Source organism: Myotis nattereri (genome assembly GCF_964212035.1).
Source record: "Myotis nattereri genome assembly, chromosome: 12".
Taxonomy (NCBI): Eukaryota; Metazoa; Chordata; class Mammalia; order Chiroptera; family Vespertilionidae; genus Myotis; species Myotis nattereri.
Genome location: NC_138087.1, coordinates 26,949,675 through 26,968,050, shown reverse-complemented (window position 1 = coordinate 26,968,050; position 18,376 = coordinate 26,949,675). Strand labels below are relative to the sequence as shown.

Sequence of the window (18,376 nt, the reverse complement as noted above, 5' to 3'; positions counted from 1 at the left end):
TATGGGGAAGAGGTACCACCTGCCCAGGAATCATTGGACATCTTTAATATCTTTGGGGAAATGGAGGCCCCTTTAGAGCTTTCTTTCTTTCTTTTTTTTTCTTTTTTTTTTTTTTTGCCTTTAATCTGTCCCAATCTTAAAAAATAAAAAATAAAAACCCTAAAAGTAAAAAAAGAAAGAAAGGGTTTTACATTAGCTAAGGTTTGCTGCAGCAAACAAGCAAGCAGCTTTCATTCAGGGATTGTCAGAAACTTTCCAGTGTGCCCACTGCAATGCGGATGCCAACCAACGAATCAAAGGCATTCAGCAACTAGACAAAGAGGGTCTGATGCCAACCTCGGTGCCACTGGCAACCATTATTGGCATCAAGCACACTGTCTGCCTTTTTTTTTCCCCTCGCCTGGCACTTCACAAACAAAATGGCGGTTCTTGTAGCAACGAAACAGCCGAAGCGCAGCCCTCTGCATCAATAACGTCCAGTGATTTTATGGATTTAAACGCAGCTACTCCCAAATGATGTGTATATTTTAGGTAAAGCGGGAGGGGTTACATAATGTTACAAATGACTCTACTGAACATGACCCTTTGCTAATGTAGAGAAATAGAAAAAATGGGCTAAATTGCGGCCAACCAGTCTATATGCACAGAAGAAGCTGAATAACAAAGAGGTTGAGCTTTAAAGAAAATACTGCCTTGCGGCCATGTGATGCAAAAGTCTAATGAACTATATATCAAAAATGATTTCGAAATGCATAAATTTTCCCCAAAACCATATCAGATGCAGATGTAGCACTATAGCTTGTGTCAAAGCTATAGTAACTCTTTCCACATTTAAAAAAAAAAAAAAGATGAGGCTTCTGGGCATGAAAAAAAAAAAAAAGTGTGTGTGGGTTGAACCAAGAGAGAAAGAGGGAAAAAGAAAAGCATAGGAAGTTGGTCAACAATGGAACTTTATTATATGTTGGTCTTTATTTCATCCTGGAGAAGAGATGCAGTTTATGATCTTGGATAAATAACCAAGAGGACTATTGACATTTCTAGATCTGGAAATTGTCAATATATTGTAACATCACTCCACACTGCAATGCGGATGCCAACTAACAAATCACAGGCATCCTGAGCTAAACAAAGAGGGGCTGATGCCAATCCTGGTGCCAGTGGCAACCATCTTTGGCATTCTCCCTGTTCTCTCTCTCTCGTTTTCCTCCCAGTCGTTTAGAAGTGAGGCAAGAAAGAAAAAAGGGGGAAAGGTAATGTTGTTGCTCATTCCATGGCAAACATCACATTTTTCTTTTCTGATTTTTCTTTCATGTTTTTCTTTGTACTTCTTTACCTGATATATAAAACAGACTTACGTGGGTTTTCTTGCACTTAGAGGAGAAATAAAAGGTCACTGTGGAAAACAGGCAGCCCTCACTGACTGCAGACTTATCTTTTAAGATGCCTTCCTTAATCAACTGCAAAACGACATCATTAGCCTATATTTGCCCAAAAATAAAAAAAAAAGTTTTGAAGAAGGGAAAACACAAAAGCATCCTGATGTGATTTTTTTTTTTTTCCAAAGAAAGAGCCAACAGATGTTAAGAAGAGATGATGTACTGGCAGGTAGGGGAGGACACAAATTAGATGCACAGGGTAAAATAATGAAAGGTTTTTATGGCGAAGCCTCGAAACAACAGCAAAATCAATGTTGGATCTGAAAATGTGGTCTCCAAGAGTTGCTTCAAGCTTTATGATTCTCATGACGGATGGTGCAATGCAGAAAGCATTTTGTGCGTTTTTCTTTCTTTCTTCAATCTATCTTCACAAATCTAAGGGGTATGTTCTTTATTGTCAGCTCATCAGCCCAGAGAACTGGCTGCCTGCCCTGGGAGTGGATGTCCATACGTGCACACCTCACAGACTAGTCTTCAAGCAAGTTAAAATGTGAGCAGCAGTCAAATGCTTGCAAATCTTCCCTACACTGCACTAAAAAGTTACATGACCCACTTTTAAAAACTTTACTTCTAGCCTTGACTTTCACAACACAGCTACAATACATTTACAGTCAAGCCAGCACATACGTACAACCCACCTTAAAATGTCACCTCCTAGACAGCTGCCAATCAAATTAAGTGTCATGTGCTAATCACCTTTTATTTTAGGACACATAGGGTGAAAATATGTATTTTCCCCAAACCATCATTACTTGGACTTTAATTCTTAAATGCATAGAAATAATAATAAATGTAATGTTTCTCTTTTTTTTTAAAAAGGCAGTATTTCCCAATGTATGTATGATGTCCAGCACCATTATTTAAAATCAAACAAAAAAAAAAGGTTAAATGACATGTAAACATATCTCTAAAATTGTATCAAGGAAAGATAAAGACAAAAAGCACATAGTAAGTTACCTAGATTTATGAGGCAGAGTAATTTTGATGTTTTATCTTCTGGATGATAATAAAGTTCATACCACTGTATTAAGTCCCACATTTATTTGACAAATATCAGATAACCATCTGCCTACCTGACTATCTATAGGCCATTTTCCCTACCGCCAGGCCAAGTTAGGAAATAACCCACCATGTGTAGCAGATCAAACTTCTGCCCACTTTTGGTATGCTGTTTTTCAAAATAATGTTGTACTATGGACTGTTACTCATACCAGGCCATCTATATCCTGACACATTGATTTGAAGAAAAGAAATTCTCACCTACTTAAGGAAAATATGTGAAGAAAAATAAAAATAGTAAGGAAACATATTTCATCGACTCAAAAAACACTCAGCAAAAATATCACCTATTTTTGAATTATTGAGGCAATATTTATATCACTCTCTTTATCAAGTATTTTTTTTTAAAAAAAATAGGTATGGTGTGTGGTTTCTGCATTCTTTTTTAGATTTATTTTAAACCAGTGTAACTGGTCCACTTTCTTTTTTTGTTCTATCAGAAGAGCTGCAACTTTTCTCCTCGGTAAGTTTTATGAATTTACATTTAAGTAAACTAACAATATTAAGTGTTCCAAAGTCACTCTGGAAAAATATTATAACAAATTATTTAAACAACAATAGTCCACTTAACCTACCGAGAATATCATACAATCAAAAGTAGGTACTGATAGAAACATTTAAATGAAGTAAGTCTAGGTCTGCCATAAAATATACTCTCTGATACTGGCTATCTGAGCATTTTGTAATAGGAAACGTTAATTCTATTTTCAGTGCAATAGCACTAGATGCGTGCACTAGGTTCACCTCCCTCATTAGTTCTGAGGGTAATACAAAGATTTTTTAAAGCGCGCTTCAACTATTCATAAATAAAGTTACATTTTCACATTGAGAAAATATGGTGCAAGGAATGTAGCCTTAAGACAAAACGGCAAAGTGTCATAAACCATATTTTTCAGAATATTCTGTGTCTTTGAAAAAAGGTAGATTATTTCAAAGACATGTGCAAACGTATCTCTGTGTGGTCTTTCTTTAAATATCCACGCCTATCCAGGTATGAAAGCGCCGCGTCTATTTCCAGGGCTTGCACGGGGCAGTGGGCACCTGAGTGGAAGACAGCATGCCACCCTACCCAGAGGGGGTGAGGGGGGAGATCTAGGGGCCTCCAGGACCGTTCAACCCGAGCCAGACATCCCGGACATGGGACTTGTGGGCAGTGTTTGCGGTGCGAGAAGAAAGAACAATCCTACCTTGCTCCTGCACGTAGTAGGCCAAAAACAAATCAAGCTCCTTAACTGACACTGTGATGTGATGTGGCTGGACACAAAGTGCTGGGTTTGTGCAATGAGGGGATTTCATGAGCCGCTCTCCATCGGTACTTTCCAAGGGGATGCCTTTGAACAGGATCACCATGACTAGATCCAGACGCCAGACTTTGTCTGCCTGTCGCAGGCAGTCGATTCTCCTAATCTTACCCTTCTGGTCGGGATTGGATAAGACACAGCACGGGTGCTTCTTGCCAGTCACGGTGAGCACAAAGTCCTCTCGGTACTCCTGGCGGATATCTTTGCGCAGTTTGGCCAGGAGCCTGGACGCCCACTTCTGTTTGATTTCAGGCTTTTCGCTGAGAAGCTCATCTTTGACTGCTCTTTCTTCATCCTTTGACATTCGCTTCTCGTGCTTTTTAAAGTACTTGCGTTTCCGAGCCTGCAGGTTGAACCAAGTATAGGCGATTGCACGGACATGCGGAAGAAGGGCCTCAATGAATGGGTGAAATTCATCCTGCGGGAGACAAGGAAAGAGAAAACATACATGGTCAGTTTTGCTTTAAAGGCTCAAATTAAATAAAATAAAATAATAAAGTAAAATAAAAATAAGACCACAGTGCATTCCCAATTCAGCACAAAAAGTTACGCATAAAAAATAATATTCTTTCCTTATTTAAAATGACCAAAACAGTAGAACGAGAAGAAAATCAAGTATGCCAAGCTGCCCCTTTTCTACCAAAATGCACAGGTTGATTCTCCCTCCTAAAAATAAAATAAGGTTTACATTTGTATTTCCACTCCGGCCCCATCCCCCTCATTCCCACCAGATATCCTACATTCTGTAAAACGTAAGCAACCAAGGTGCTTGGCACATAATTCCATATTTAAATATTGGATTGACCAACTAATACTACGCAGTACCATTTTACAAAGAACACAGTGAGATTTTTTTTTTAACCGGAGCAGAGCTGTTCAGAAGGCAGGAGCCATGCCACAGTTCATTTCTCTCCTCTGTGGCACAGAAACACAAAGCATGTAGATGCTCAGTGCAATGCCACACAGTTCCCGCTTTCGGAGCATGCTCTCAGCAAGAGGCTGCTGGTGGCACAAAGAGCATGCGCCATTAAACTTGATCCATTTTCTTATCAAACGTCCAACATTCCAACACTGAAACAGCACCATTCCAAGAGTGGTAACTAGAGAAACCGGTATACAGTGAGGGAAAGTGGGCAAAGGACGCAGCCTGTGTATCAGTGTCCTGAACAGAGGTTTCCATACTTTGAGCAATGCATTCGCCCCCTCCACCACCAGGAGCCCCCACCACACACACACACACACACACACACACAGACACACACACGCACACACGCACATACACACACACACACGCAACACTCTCCTGCTCTCTCACAGACACGCAGACACTCTTGCATTTTTTAAAGAAAAGTTTGTAAAGCTGAAAACGAAAATTACACAAATGTTCTTGCGGCAGCTTTTTCTCTAGAATCTGAAGCCCCACAGCCTCAGTTAATTTGTTAACTGATCACATGAGTACAGCAATTATTCTAAACGCCTTTAAAAAAAATCAATCTGAGGTGAACAATGAAAAATGGCAACTTGGCACCAACTTTACATTCTTTGTGTCTCTGCATGTAGTGGCAGGGTGACACCAGGATTGCACGGCTGGTCACTCACTGCTTTTGTGGAATCAATATGATTCATTTGCTACGCTCACGAGCTCTCGGGCAGGATGGTGGGCGCACCTATCATGTGCTTGCAAGTCTGCGCGAGTGCATACAGATGGTTTACTAGCCTATCCTCCGAATTAAGTGGTTTTACCTTAGGCTCCTGCACTTTTCTTCCTGCCTGTTTCACCTAAGCCTTTTTCAAGGAAGGGAAGCACAAGGAGTGGAAGATAATCTTTACCTACAAATATTTCAAGTTGCTTTCCAAAGCAGTCCGTGTTTCCTTATTTCCTGCCGTAGGTAAAACCTGTCTCACGAGCTCAGAAAAAGCCCTTCACATCTTGTGCACGCATACTGCATGCGTGCAATAAGCTGAGATGTGAAGCAAGCAAGAACTCCCACCGCGGCCACTTTCCTGGTCACGTTAACTGTATTGTCACTCCAGCCAGTCATGAAATAACTTTCTCTGACTGATCATCTCCCATGTTAGAATGTATACACTAGTGACAGTCACCCTGGACTATGTGGAATCAATTCTATTTAACCAGCAGACTGATGAATTCCATTAGGTTAAAGATGATAAAAGTACAACTAATGGCACTCTAACAAAGAAGGTGTCCCGAAAATCCCATGTAGTTAGGAATCCATTTTTTATGATGAGACGCAAAGTTTCAACGCTAAAGACTGCGGCATGTTAGCCGTTTGCAGTTCAGAAAAGGGAGAGGTGCATGTCCCATCCAATCAAGAACGCAGTTATCAAGGGTTTTAACATATTGTCATAAAACACTCCTACAGCAGGATACATATAAATCAAAATTTTATAACACTGCAGAATACAGATGATTATATCACAGCATGAGGTATAACCAAATGCCATGGAGGAAATCATTAAACCGATCAGTAGTTTCCAGCAGAGATTCGAACAATTCAGTTACTATGCGAGCACATTAAACTAGGCCATGGAAAGAGTTAAACCACAATCTGTTCTTTGTGTGGGAAGGCAGCCCTGCTCACAGCAATCATAGCCCATGATAAGACCTCCCTATCTCCATACCCTTTCTGATGCCATGCTTTCAGCTCTCACTGCAACTACAAAAAGTTTGTTTATCCCCCTTCGAAACATATGCAAAAGGAACCCTGCTCAAGGAAATGTGGGCTTAAACATGCTTTGGGAATTCACTTCCTATACATACAACCTGACTTTTAAAGTATGAGTTATTGATATGACTAAAAAACGTACATCTATACACTCATAAACTAAAAACTTGAGAATGTAACGAGTACATGGAGGGCAGCTCTGTGTCACTCATTTTACCCTTTTCATGCTTTTAAAAATGCAGAATTATTTTAACAGATATTAAGCAATGCGGGAACTCTTAAGTACTTGCATCCTTAAGTACTATGTTCAGTGACATTTCGTTTTTCTTATAAAGACATCAAACATACTTTCGATTACATTTGTTTGCGTTTCAAATCATCTATCACGTAACAGATCTCAAAATTTTAATAAATTATTTTGAAACAATCAAACTGCAAGTTGAGGGTTGAATTTAGAATGTCTCAGTAACTGCACACAAAACAATGCTTTATGAAGTTGCCTTGAGTTTGTCACCGATGCTGCTAAGTAATGTTTTAAAAAATTGTTTTCATTATTGTTAAATAGGAATAGCAAACTCTCACAGTCCACAAAGTTGCCCTAATATATTTCAGGGCTCTACTATTATGAGGATTCCATTCAAGTGAAGCACTTACTGATAAAATATGTCCTCAAAAAAATGATGCTAAGTAGAGGTTTGCTATGTCACATATATTTCTGTATTAGCGTGCCTAAAATGTCATCTCCGAAGTGTGATTGTTTTCTAATGCTAAGTTGCAATATACTTTTCATAATTTTGAGTGGCATTAATATGAGGCACAGTAACTGTCTTCATCCCAAAAAAAGGTGATTAAGGTATTCAAACGTCCTAATTAATAGATTATCACAATAACACTTTAAACAATTATGAAAATTATTTTTTAAAGCAAGGCATCAAAGTGATCTAAGATCTAATGGCTCTATATTATCATCTTGCTCTTCCAGAATTTTTATTAAAATACACTGAGATTCAATAATGCTCTTTAAAACTTTTTAGTTTAACTAAATTGATAAAATAAATAACTAGTTACAAGTTTCAAATATAAAAGCAAACAGTCCTAATTCCACTAAAAATATTGATTTTTCTTCACAGCAACAATGGTTTCCATGGAAAGAATGGAAAATTAGACCAATATAGTTGGTAATGACTAAATACTAGATGTTCTTGGAGTATTGCTATTTAACGATAAACCATTTAAAAATGCAACTACAGAACTTGAAAGACAATAAAAAAAAAATCAAATGCAAACATGCCAAGTGAAAGTTATATTATTAAGGATTTTACAGTAATTTTAGAAAAAGCAAATACTATCTTATATATGATGGTTCTTAATTATCCTTTTATATCTGATTCACAGTGATGTATAAATACTGATTTATAAATACTGATTTATAGATTCACTGATACTTTTGCATAACATTCTGCTACATATCAACTTTAACTGTAGCTCTTTTTGAATTAAAATCCTTTCTAAAAAATCTCGACATTTCAACAATTGAAACTTTATAAAGTTTCCAACCAATTGAGAATGTTTCTCTATTTTGTATTTTAAAATCCAAAAAAAAGTGTTTTGCTACAATTGTAAGGCTCTTCCAATACAAAACCAAATTATTGATCTGATGGAAAAGCAACATAATTAAGGTGCCCTTACATTTACAACACCTTACCTTGCCTATAAAGTCACATAGAGAGTATTAGTTAAGTGAGAATTCTAAAGCTATAATACCTGCTCTTGCATAGACTTTAAATCCCAAAATAGTTTTAATACATCAACATAGATCTACATTATTAAACAGTAGATAATATTAGTCACCATGAATTAGTGTTGGTGAGTATGTATTCTTGATTACTAATGTGATAGCAGAATGATGATGCAGTATATGCTTCGAACAGTCCATATGTCTAGAAGCTGCAATTTTATTTTTAACTTACACAAATTAAGGTAAAGTTAGTGAGTTTTCAATACATGTTTAGAGGAAAGAAAAAATGCAGTGTATGTAAATCACTAGCAATGTTTCTAAAAAGCCAATGCTGGAAACATAAATTAAAACAGAAAAGCAATCGTGTACAGGTGAGAATAAGTGAGTCAGTACTTTGCAAGTGTAAAGCTTATCTCAATTTGTTTTATTTGGATAATGCTTCAATAATGTAAAAATAATATCAAATGGCCATAGTTTACCAGAAATCGAAAAAAAAATTCCTGATGATGGGTAATATGAAACGTCACTTTTACAACTAAAGGAAATTCGTTTTACCTGACACAGTTCAATCATCGTATTTATTGGTCATTATTCTTAGCTTTTAAAGGACAAGTAGCTCAGCAACTCATTTTTCCAGTTTTGTTAAATTAAAGTGCACGTTTACTTGCTGAAAATAGCCATATCTAAGTTAATCATACTCAGATGCCAAACAAAATATAAACAATAAAAAATGTGTCAGCCAAAAAGCTACAGGACTGTATCCAATCACTGAATAAGCCTTATCATTGTTTTCATCTTCATTCACAATTTATGAATGCCTCAGTCCTTTTGAATCACAATGGCTTCTAATTGTCATACAATTGAAATCTTAATCATTTGTCCCTTATAAAAATGCATCATCGTGATATTGGAATATTTTTAAACTGCAACACACCTAAGAGGAGGTGACCCTTCTTTAACTGTTTAGTCTTTATGCCAATGTCAAAGAAAATGGTTATAGATGACCAATCATGCTACATCCTCCTAAAAGCTAAAGTAAACTGCCCCACACCTACAGAGGTTTAAAATACTGCTTCAAATAACAACTCAGAGCTAAGATACTTAGTGAGTTCCTTAGCTGGTTAGTTAGCTGGGCAGCGATGAAAACCACCCCCAGGTAAGTCTATTCGGTCTGGTCACTTTTCCAATTGACCATCTGGTTTAAAATTATACAATTTCTGCTCTTTCAAAAAGTATAAAGCCAGGATTTTATTTCATAACATTGTTCCTAAAGTCTTAGGACAATTTTCAACGTGCATATTTAAAAAAAAAAAAAAAGACTTTACTTTTTCCAGCATTACATTCTGCCATAGGAGCTACGCCTGAAAATCGTCAAATGAACAGGTCTGCACAAAATGAACGTGTTGTAAAAGTCCTTAACTTTCACCACGACCAGCTAACTGGTGTTAAGGTAAAGGCTACCTTTGTGGCGGGGTCACTGTAAACAGCCAAGTGCAGATCATGAAGGACCAGAGTTTCAGATCCCCAAATTAAGCAAAGGAATGGATCCCCCCGACCACAACCTCCGCCTGGCTTCGTCGCCGGGTCACAGCCCGCAGCGAAGTCCAAAGGTGCCCACGAGGACTCCTGCTCGAGTCCCCTCGTCCAAGTTCACTGGTGGCTGATCAGGGCTTACTCCCTCCTAAAGCCCCTCTAAAGCCGAGGCTGCCGCAGGGCGCGCGAGCAAGAACCGGAGGGGTGGCGGGCACCTCGGGCAGAGGCGCCGCGCCGCAGCACGCACTCCGGGGGCCGCGCAGGGACTAGCTCTCGTGGGCCCGGGCCCTGCCCACCCTCGGCGGCCTCGCCCTGGCAGCACGCGGGCGCCCGCTCTCCGTGCCCGGAGCGCGGGGCTGAGCGCGAGCGGTGGCCGTGGGCTAGAGGCCGCGCGCCGGCTCCCACGCCGCCCGGTAAATCCCGTCACAACTCCCGGCCACTTTTTCGAGGGACGGGGGTTTCAGAGGTTAAGTTTTTTAAAAAAGCCTTGAACTGTCTGCAGAGGAGAGCAACATAACAAAACAAAGGCATTTCGGGCTGGAGAGAAAGCCCCAAAGCGCGATCAAGACATGTACCTGAGTGAGACAGATGGGAGAATACATCATGACTTCGCCTTAAAAACGCACTTTCCAGGAGATGCCCAAGACAATCTTCGAGATGCCAGAATTTCATCTATTCATTTTACAGTCATCGGAGCCCCGCGATGAGATCAATCAGGACGGGGTCGCTGGATCGCCGCAACTTCGCAACAAACCCAGTCCTCCTTAAATAGCCAAAGATTCAAGTTCACTCGGCGTGCTAGATTTCCCGGGGTGAAATCCAATCTACACTTTTAGACCTTGCCGTCCGAGCGCGCCGGCCGTGCTCTCCCAGGCCGCCGCTGCCGCCGCCGCCGCTGCCGGTGCCGGTTGCTTTCCGCCTGGGTTTGGGGATTTGTTTTCTGTTTTGCAGTTGTTGTTGTTGTTGGGAGCTAGGAGGTGCGCGAAGGATCGGTGCGGGTTGGATTGGGGTAGTGGTTGGTGGTGAAATGCTTTTTTAAAAAAGGCGGGGTGGGGGGCGCAGGAAAGAGGGCGGGAGCAAGAGCAGAGAGAATGTGTCACCGCACTGGGAAAGTTCAAGGTTACAGCCCGGAGCCCTGCCGCAGGATTCCCGAGTGGCGATCGCAGGCGAAACTTTGCCGCGAGCCGACCATGTGTGTGCGCGAGAGGGAGCGTGAGCGAGTGCGCGCGGGTGGCGGGGCGCGCGCGGGAGAGGGCCGGGTGGGGGCGGGGTGGGGGGGGGGAGAAGGGAGAGGCCGGGGTGAGGGAGGGGACGCGAGCACAGGTCTCCCGGGTGGAAGAGGCTCCTGACGCGCGGTCCCCTGGCTGCAGCCGCCGCCGCTCGCGCCGGCTTCTCCACGCCCGCCCGGCCGCCCACCTCGCCCCGCGTCTGACCCGGCCGAGGGAGGAGGCTGCCGCCGCCGCCGCTGCCCAGAGCCCAAGGGGATCGGAACGAGCTCCTGAAAAATCCCAAACGATAAATCCCGCTCTCCCGCTCGGCTCCAAACTCCTCTCTTTTCTGCTCTGGGCTCTTTCTCTCCCCCCCTCCCTCTCTCGCTTTCTTTCCTTGCAAAACTTGGAAGTTGAAAAATTCACCGGTTCCACCCTCTGGACCCCGCTCGAGCTCTCTCCAAATCAGACTTAAGGATTGTTTTATTATTTAATTACACAATCATCGCTTTACTCCTCCTCCTGCAAACGCGCATTCCTTTTGCACCAGCCTCTCCACACCCCCGCCCCCCACCTTCCTCCTCCTCCTCCAGCTTCTCTTTCCCTCCCTCCCTCCCTCCCTTCTCTTTTCTCTCTCTCCTATGCTCGCTCTCTCTCTCTCTCTCTCCCTCCCTCCCTCCCTCCCTCATTTGTTTAAGGCTTCATACCAGTGCAACAAAACCATAGTTGTTTGGGGGGGGGGGGGTTGTGTTTTTGTGTTTTGGGGTTTTCTTTTTTTTTCCAAAATAGATCTTTCCGCCCTTTTGGTAAGTCCCGCACCCTCCCCACAACACCACACACACACACACACACACACACACACACACACGAAAAGCCGCCCTGGAAGAGAGCTTTCGATGCTCGTTGCGGACTCTTTAAGCCGCGGGGACAGCCGAGTGGGAGAAACACTGAGCCGGTCTGGGCCCGAGAAAGGAACGAATGGAAAATTCCCTCACACCCCGGCCGCCCTGGGGCTCAGGCTGGGGCGCCGACTCTCACACCCCGGGCGGGCGCGGTCCGGCTCACCCGCCGGCGGAGGGGAGGCGGGGGAGGCGGGGGCCTGAGCGAACTTGGGCTCAAGTAGTTGGGGCGCGCCGGCGCGTTAGGAGGCGGGGTCTGCCGGGGTCTCCCCCTCCGGGGCCCGCGCCCCAGGGCTGCCCCGCAGCAGCGGCGCTTCGCCGCGGCGGCCGCCCTCCCTGGGGTGCCCCCGTGCACGTGGCCCAGCTCGGAGAGGGAGGACCGGACCGAGCTGCCGCCAATGCCCGCTCCCTCCTCCTCCTCCTCCTCCTCCCCATCCCGCGGCCCGCTCCGCTCCCTTCCTCCTGCAGCTCCACTGGCTCACTCCCAATCCCCACCCCCCACCCCCTAGGGCCCGGGGCGCCAGCGGAAAGCGGCTCCCTCCCCGCCGGGGTGCAGGCTGGGCGGGGCCGCGGCGCGCTCGGGGCTGCGGGGCGGACGGGCGGGCGCGCGCGCGCGGGATGCGTGTGCCGCTACTGCCCTGCAGAGGCGGCCGCGCCCGCTCCGCTCGGGCGCCGAGGGCCCCGCCCCCACCCGGGCCGCCGGCCGCAGCCCCGGAGTGAATGAACTTGATTTTGGGTCTTCTAAGGGTGGAGGTTTGCTTTGCACCCTCTCTACCCGCGGCACGCACTCTCTGCCGCGCTCGCAGACTCACGCACGCCGCCCCCAAAATCCCTGTTTTCCGCAGAGGGTGGGTGGGAAGAGGTAGGAGCAAAGGCTGCCCAGACAATGGAGAGAAAAAGTGAGCGCGAAGAACTCCGCGTCTACCTAGCCGGGGGCTGCCGCGGAAGGTTGGGGCCCGGAGTGGGGCTCGACTGCCCCAGCCCCAGGAGCGAGACCCCCACTTCCAACTGTGCTGTGGGGGTGTTCCGAGGCTCTCCCCTGATTCCCCGTTTCTCTTACCCTCTCTCCCTCCCTCTGGATTGTTTTTTCTCAACTTTCTCCTCTCCCGGTCTCACCCGCTTCTGCCCACGGTCCCCCCCTTCTCTCCCCGCCGCGGACCTGAGGCAACCAGTGACTTTTCCTTCCCCAAGTGGGAGTTATCCACATCAAGCATTTCACAACGACACATCAAGAAAAGTAGGCAGGTTCAAGTCAACCATGAAATGGTCACTTTTTAACCCCGTCCTGTCCTCATTAGGGAAATGCTCAAACACAGTCCGTTTTCAAAGAGCGCTCTTAATGAGGCGAGCTTGCCAAGTCTACCAGCTGCAGCCCCCGTAAACCAAGGGCCCGGAGAAGAAAGGCGCTGGGGGTGGGGAGTGGAGGCCGGGGAGAGGGGGCGGTGGATCAGGGAAGGCAGGTAACGTCGGGGAAATTTCGAGAACTAACCCCGCGTTAACCCTTTAGGGCACAGCCTCCTGCTCCCCCGAGGCAAAATCCTCCAGTCGGCGTTCTAACGACGTTAATTTCCTTTGTGTGGGCCTTTTCTTCTTTTTGAAAAGTCAGGATAAAGTTGACAGTCTTTACAGATCAAAGGCATGAGGTGACCGCGGGGGTTAATCCAAATAAATACTCATTTATCTCTCGGAAATTTTTAGGCAATCTCATTTTAAATGTTTAAAAAATTCCCCCAGCATCACTTCGTATTGTACATTACACTGCATCCCTTTCTCACCGACATGGGGGCGGGGGGAGAGGGGGAGCAGGCAGGGAAGCTCTACTGATAATACCAGCTTTAACTACTAGAGTTTCCCTTTGAACAGATATTCAATTTAACCGGAGTTAATTTACCATAAAAGACATTCCCCATGGCAGAAATGCACTCATGTCCTTGAACACACCTCTTTGAATGCCTGGACTCTTACAAAAGCCATTATTTTTCGGGGTCTCTTTAAAAAAAAATCAAGTGCCCGTCTCTCTCTTTCCCTCCCTTCTTCCCTCCCTCCTCACCACACCACCCCCAGTGAAATCCTGGCACCCAGAGAGCACTCCTTTCAGCCAGAGATCCAGCCGCTGTCCCCTGGCAAAAGAGGCCCAGTGCTGAGCCCTGGGCAAGTGTCTGCAGACATCGCCGCCCCTCCTCCCTGATGAGTTTCCCTTACCAACAGAAACCATTTCCTTTTGTCACCAAAACTAGGTTGCATCCAAAAGTTTCCCACAGGCTTAAAAAGGGAAAATGGACAACCGTTACACAGAAGAGCCCACAAAAGCTGCAGCAACACACAGAGGGGTAAAGGAGCAGCCACAGACACAGGTAAGACCCCAGAGAAGTGAAGACAGTCTGGGGCCTCCCGGGCCTATCCCTTAGGGGTTCAGATCTCTTCCAGGTGCTCCATGTCTGTAGGGCACTTAAGGTTGGATACAGTTTTGATGGGCACAGCGGATGCTTGGTAGTTGGGTTTTGATTTGTTTCCAAGACAGAGGAAAAGGGGGAAGGAGTAATTTTGATGTGGGGAAAAGCCAGGAGGGAGGAAGAATAGGCAAAAGAGACATCCTGGAAGGGCTCATGGGGTTGGGTGCTCAATTTCTGTGGCTTTGACTGTCCTCTCCTAGGCAGGATGGCTGACATCCCCCAAAACACTGCTTCTCGTCCAGCCAAATCCAAGGTCACTGCAGGCCTTCCCAGGGTGAACTCTAAGAGAGCCCTTTGTAAAGAGGGGCTGGTGTGTTTGCCTGTGGGGGACATCTGGCTTCTCTCAGCACAACACTTGTCCTCCACTATCTTTGGTTTGAGAAATACCAATCTTTTAAACCCCCAGGAGAACAGTAGAGAAGAGGAAGTGAGAAAGTATTTACATGTTATCTACTTTCCTTTTTCCCCCTGTATGTCTGTGCCGTGGTGTTAGGAGTGGTTTGAAAGTATCTCTGAGAAGCTTCTGATACTATAAAAATGGGTCAGATACTTCTGAGACTTTGGCACTTACCTCTCCTAAATTCTTCTCTCTCTCCCACACGGAAAGGTTTAGAGAGACAGGCCAATTTCATTTACCTCCTAAGCTGGCTTGAAGAGCTAGAAAGTGAAAGGTTCCTGCAGCAACAGGAAAATCTTATATTTCAGAATTCCTAAAGAGTTCCTCCGTAGGTCATCTATTACCTACAACCTTGAGGGGGGGGGGGAGTTTCTTTTCTGACAGATAGTTTATTGATTTCAAGAAGGAATGCCTGTGCTTCAGGTGACTGGATTTTTCAAAACTCAGTTGTATAATTGCAAAAATGAAGCAATGTTTACCCCCATTGAAGCCTTTCACTGACCTCCAGAGAGGAGCTTGACATCTCAAGTATCTCCTAATATTGATTTTCTGTTAACCTTCTCCTTGCTAAAGAAACTCTGTGACAGGTTGCAAATCCTAGGCAATTTAGGGAAAAGTTTCTTGGAGCTTAACAAAGCTGTCATTTTCAGCATACCGGATGACTTTTTTTTTTTTTTTTTTTTTTAGCTCTTGCCTGTGATTTGAGGGGAGGCTCAACAATTCCACACACCCTGGCTTCATTGCCAATATCAATATTTTAAAACTAAATACAAAAGAGACAGATGACCTCCTGACCCCAGGAAATAGGCCTGCAAAACTGCAAGTATCCACTACCCCATGCCCAGGGACCTTTCCTTCTTCCAAATGAACCACAAAAAAAGCATGTGTAGCTTGGAAAACACAGTTTTATATCCACAAGCCGGAACACCAAAAATCCTCTCAAAAAACACATATATAAACAACCAACAAGTACTGACATTGCCTGTACTTGAAGGGAATTGCAAAATCGTGCCCAGCTCTTTCAGCCTTTAAACTACTACTGTCAAATTAGGATAGCAATTTTTTCCTACTAGAAAATTCACAACCAGTTACCTCCCTACCCCAACCCCACCCCACCACCAGGGCTTTGCCTTTCACTGAAATGAATAAATAACCATGGACTTCTTTTCCCTCCTTTGGGGGCTGTTTGGTGTCCCCTGAGAACAAAACTAAATGAGAAAAAATGACGCTGTTAATAATGTCATTGCTGAAATGCCTGTACTCAATTGTTTAAAAAAGAAAAAAGTGTCCCACTAAGTGTGCCTACATTCCAGGCACACTTACAAGCTAAGGCGGAATCTGAGCACCGACTGGGCCCTATTCCTCCATGAAGGTTAGACACTTTCCACTCCTCCACAGAGAGGAGGCCAGTGCATCAGCAGAGATTCCCAACTGCTGAAGACATCTGCTCCCAGGATTACAAAGTCAGCAGTTAGTTGCCCTGTGACTTTTGCATGATTTATTCTAAACTTTGAAAACCGTGGTAGTAATTGCCTTGTTTCATTCACAATACTTCAGAAGTTACATACACTCTCACACACAACCTCTGCTCTGCTGATGCTGAGTCGGAGTTATTGTCCTTTTTCAAAATAGCTGAACGGGAAAGTAAAACTTTCTGTCACTTTATTTCTAAGTGTAAATTGACTTTTGCTACCCAGATACATATGCCTTTGTGACATGGAGACAGATCAGTTTTAAAGAGACGTTCAGAATGTTCTAACCAAGATGGCCAAGGAGTCATATTCTGTATTATGTATAGAAAGTCCATTGCAAATCAACTCAAACTTTCCGCATCCCTTTCTCTAATTCTTCCCTTCAAAACTGCCATTCTATTTGAAAATCAAAACAACGGATAACAACATAATTGTGCATTTTAACTTTCTAATTAAAATTTAGCAAACACTTGCATAAATTACAGAGAAAAGACAAAAAAAAAAAATGAGCCCATACACATTTTTTACAGTGAACTGTATCCCTGAAATGTGTCTGAAATATTTTAACCCAACAAGTTAATAAATATCAAAGCAATAAAATTGTCAAATTGTGTGATGTCACAGACTCCAAAAGCAAAGTTACAGATGTTTGTGACATCACATTCACTCATAAATATGCTGCTGCTCAGCCTGACCATATTAAAATGAAATGGATGCCTATGTCTGCTAAAGAATAAAAAGAAATTTATTTTGGACATCAAACAATGAAACTGTCACCATTTATTGTATGAAACACTCAGCTAATCAATTTCCTATTAAAACAGCTTTCAACAATACTTAGCTTTTTTCAAATTCATCGGAGCCAGGAAAAACCTTTTTCCAGTGCACAAGAATGCAGTCCCAACCACGAAGGATAATTACCCTTCTAAATACTTTTATTGCCCAAGCACTTTTTCCTGTGCTCCCCATCAGTTAAGCAGGAATCTGCAGTATATTGTATCAGTGAGTTGGAGTGCTTGACCTTTGCCCACATATGATTTAATAGGGACTTTTCAGCGCCTGAGCTTTCTCCATCTCTCATACCATTAAATGAAAACATCAAACCTCAAATGTAAAACTGGAAACCACAACGTTTTGTGTTTCACAACTCTTTGCAGTTTTTCCTTAGGCTGCTTAAAGGTCAGCTTCTGCCTCTCGCAGTGCTCTCCCCCATGCAGCAAATGTACTCCAAAGTCACACTTATTCTGATTTTGATTAAATCTCGAACTCTCCAGTCAGATACACACATGCACCCTGCTTATTTACACGTGCATTCTTTTCTAACCACATAAGCATGCATGTATGACTTTCTGGATTTATTCTACTTTAGGGCTGATTTAAATGTCTGTTCAAGGATGGGTTCAAAAGTTAACTTTTTCCTGCCTGTTGGAAAGTTAAAATTACAAAGTAGGGTGCCACAAGATCCGTTCAAAGCAAGTTAGAGTTAATCTTGTGTATTTTGGCGCCCTTTCCCTGCCAGCTACTGTACTTAGTGGGGAGGAGGAGGGAACTTGGAGATCTAGTCTGTCCTGTCTCAAGTTCAATGGCAGTTCTTCTAACCCAGGAGAAGATGGCCATGTTCACAGCCCTCATAATAATTCCAATCACGCCACTTCGGCATCTTGTGTCAAAGTCGAAACTGGCTTCCCCACCCCCCTTCAGCCTAAAAGCTGCCAAGTCCTCACACACTCTGCATTCAACCACAACTTAATGGATGGGATATTGTGCATTAAAATGTGTCCAGACGTACTGGTGAAGAGGACAAGGGACACACACACACACACACACACACTCACACACACACACACACACACTCACACACACACACACTCACACACACACTCACACACACACACACACACTCACACACACACACTCACACACACACTCACACACACACACACACTCACACACTCACACACACACACTCACACACACACTCACACACACACACACTCACACACACACACACTCACACACACACACTCACACACACACACACTCACACACACACACACTCACACACACACACACACACACTCACACACAGACTTAGCAGGGGGAAAAAACCCTACAGCAAAAACAGCAGGGCAGGAGGGGAAAAAAGTTTTACTAGGAGCGGGAAGAAATCCATCATAATCTTTTGTTTTTCTA

At 44.0% G+C, this 18,376-nt stretch overlaps 1 protein-coding gene across 14 annotated transcripts in view; it reads right to left on the bottom strand.

The window, feature by feature from the left end:
- Positions 1 to 18,376, bottom strand: part of NFIB (nuclear factor I B) — a 442,962-nt gene that overhangs the window by 211,736 nt on the left and 212,850 nt on the right. For 7 of the 14 annotated variants that reach the window (XR_013996633.1, XR_013996634.1, XM_081103049.1 and 4 more), the window contains exons 1-2: positions 10,330 to 11,313; positions 3,683 to 4,214 (exon numbers count right to left, since the gene is read on the bottom strand). Coding sequence is in view for 12 of the 14 variants with exons in the window: in XM_081103049.1 (XP_080959175.1) it covers positions 3,683 to 4,214; positions 10,330 to 10,359 (562 nt within the window). In the remaining 2 variants the exon portion in view is untranslated. Of the gene's footprint in view, positions 1 to 3,682; positions 4,215 to 4,621; positions 4,754 to 10,329; positions 11,420 to 18,376 lie in introns of those variants that run through there. The other 7 variants (XM_081103042.1, XM_081103043.1, XM_081103048.1 and 4 more) reach the window with 3 other exon arrangements.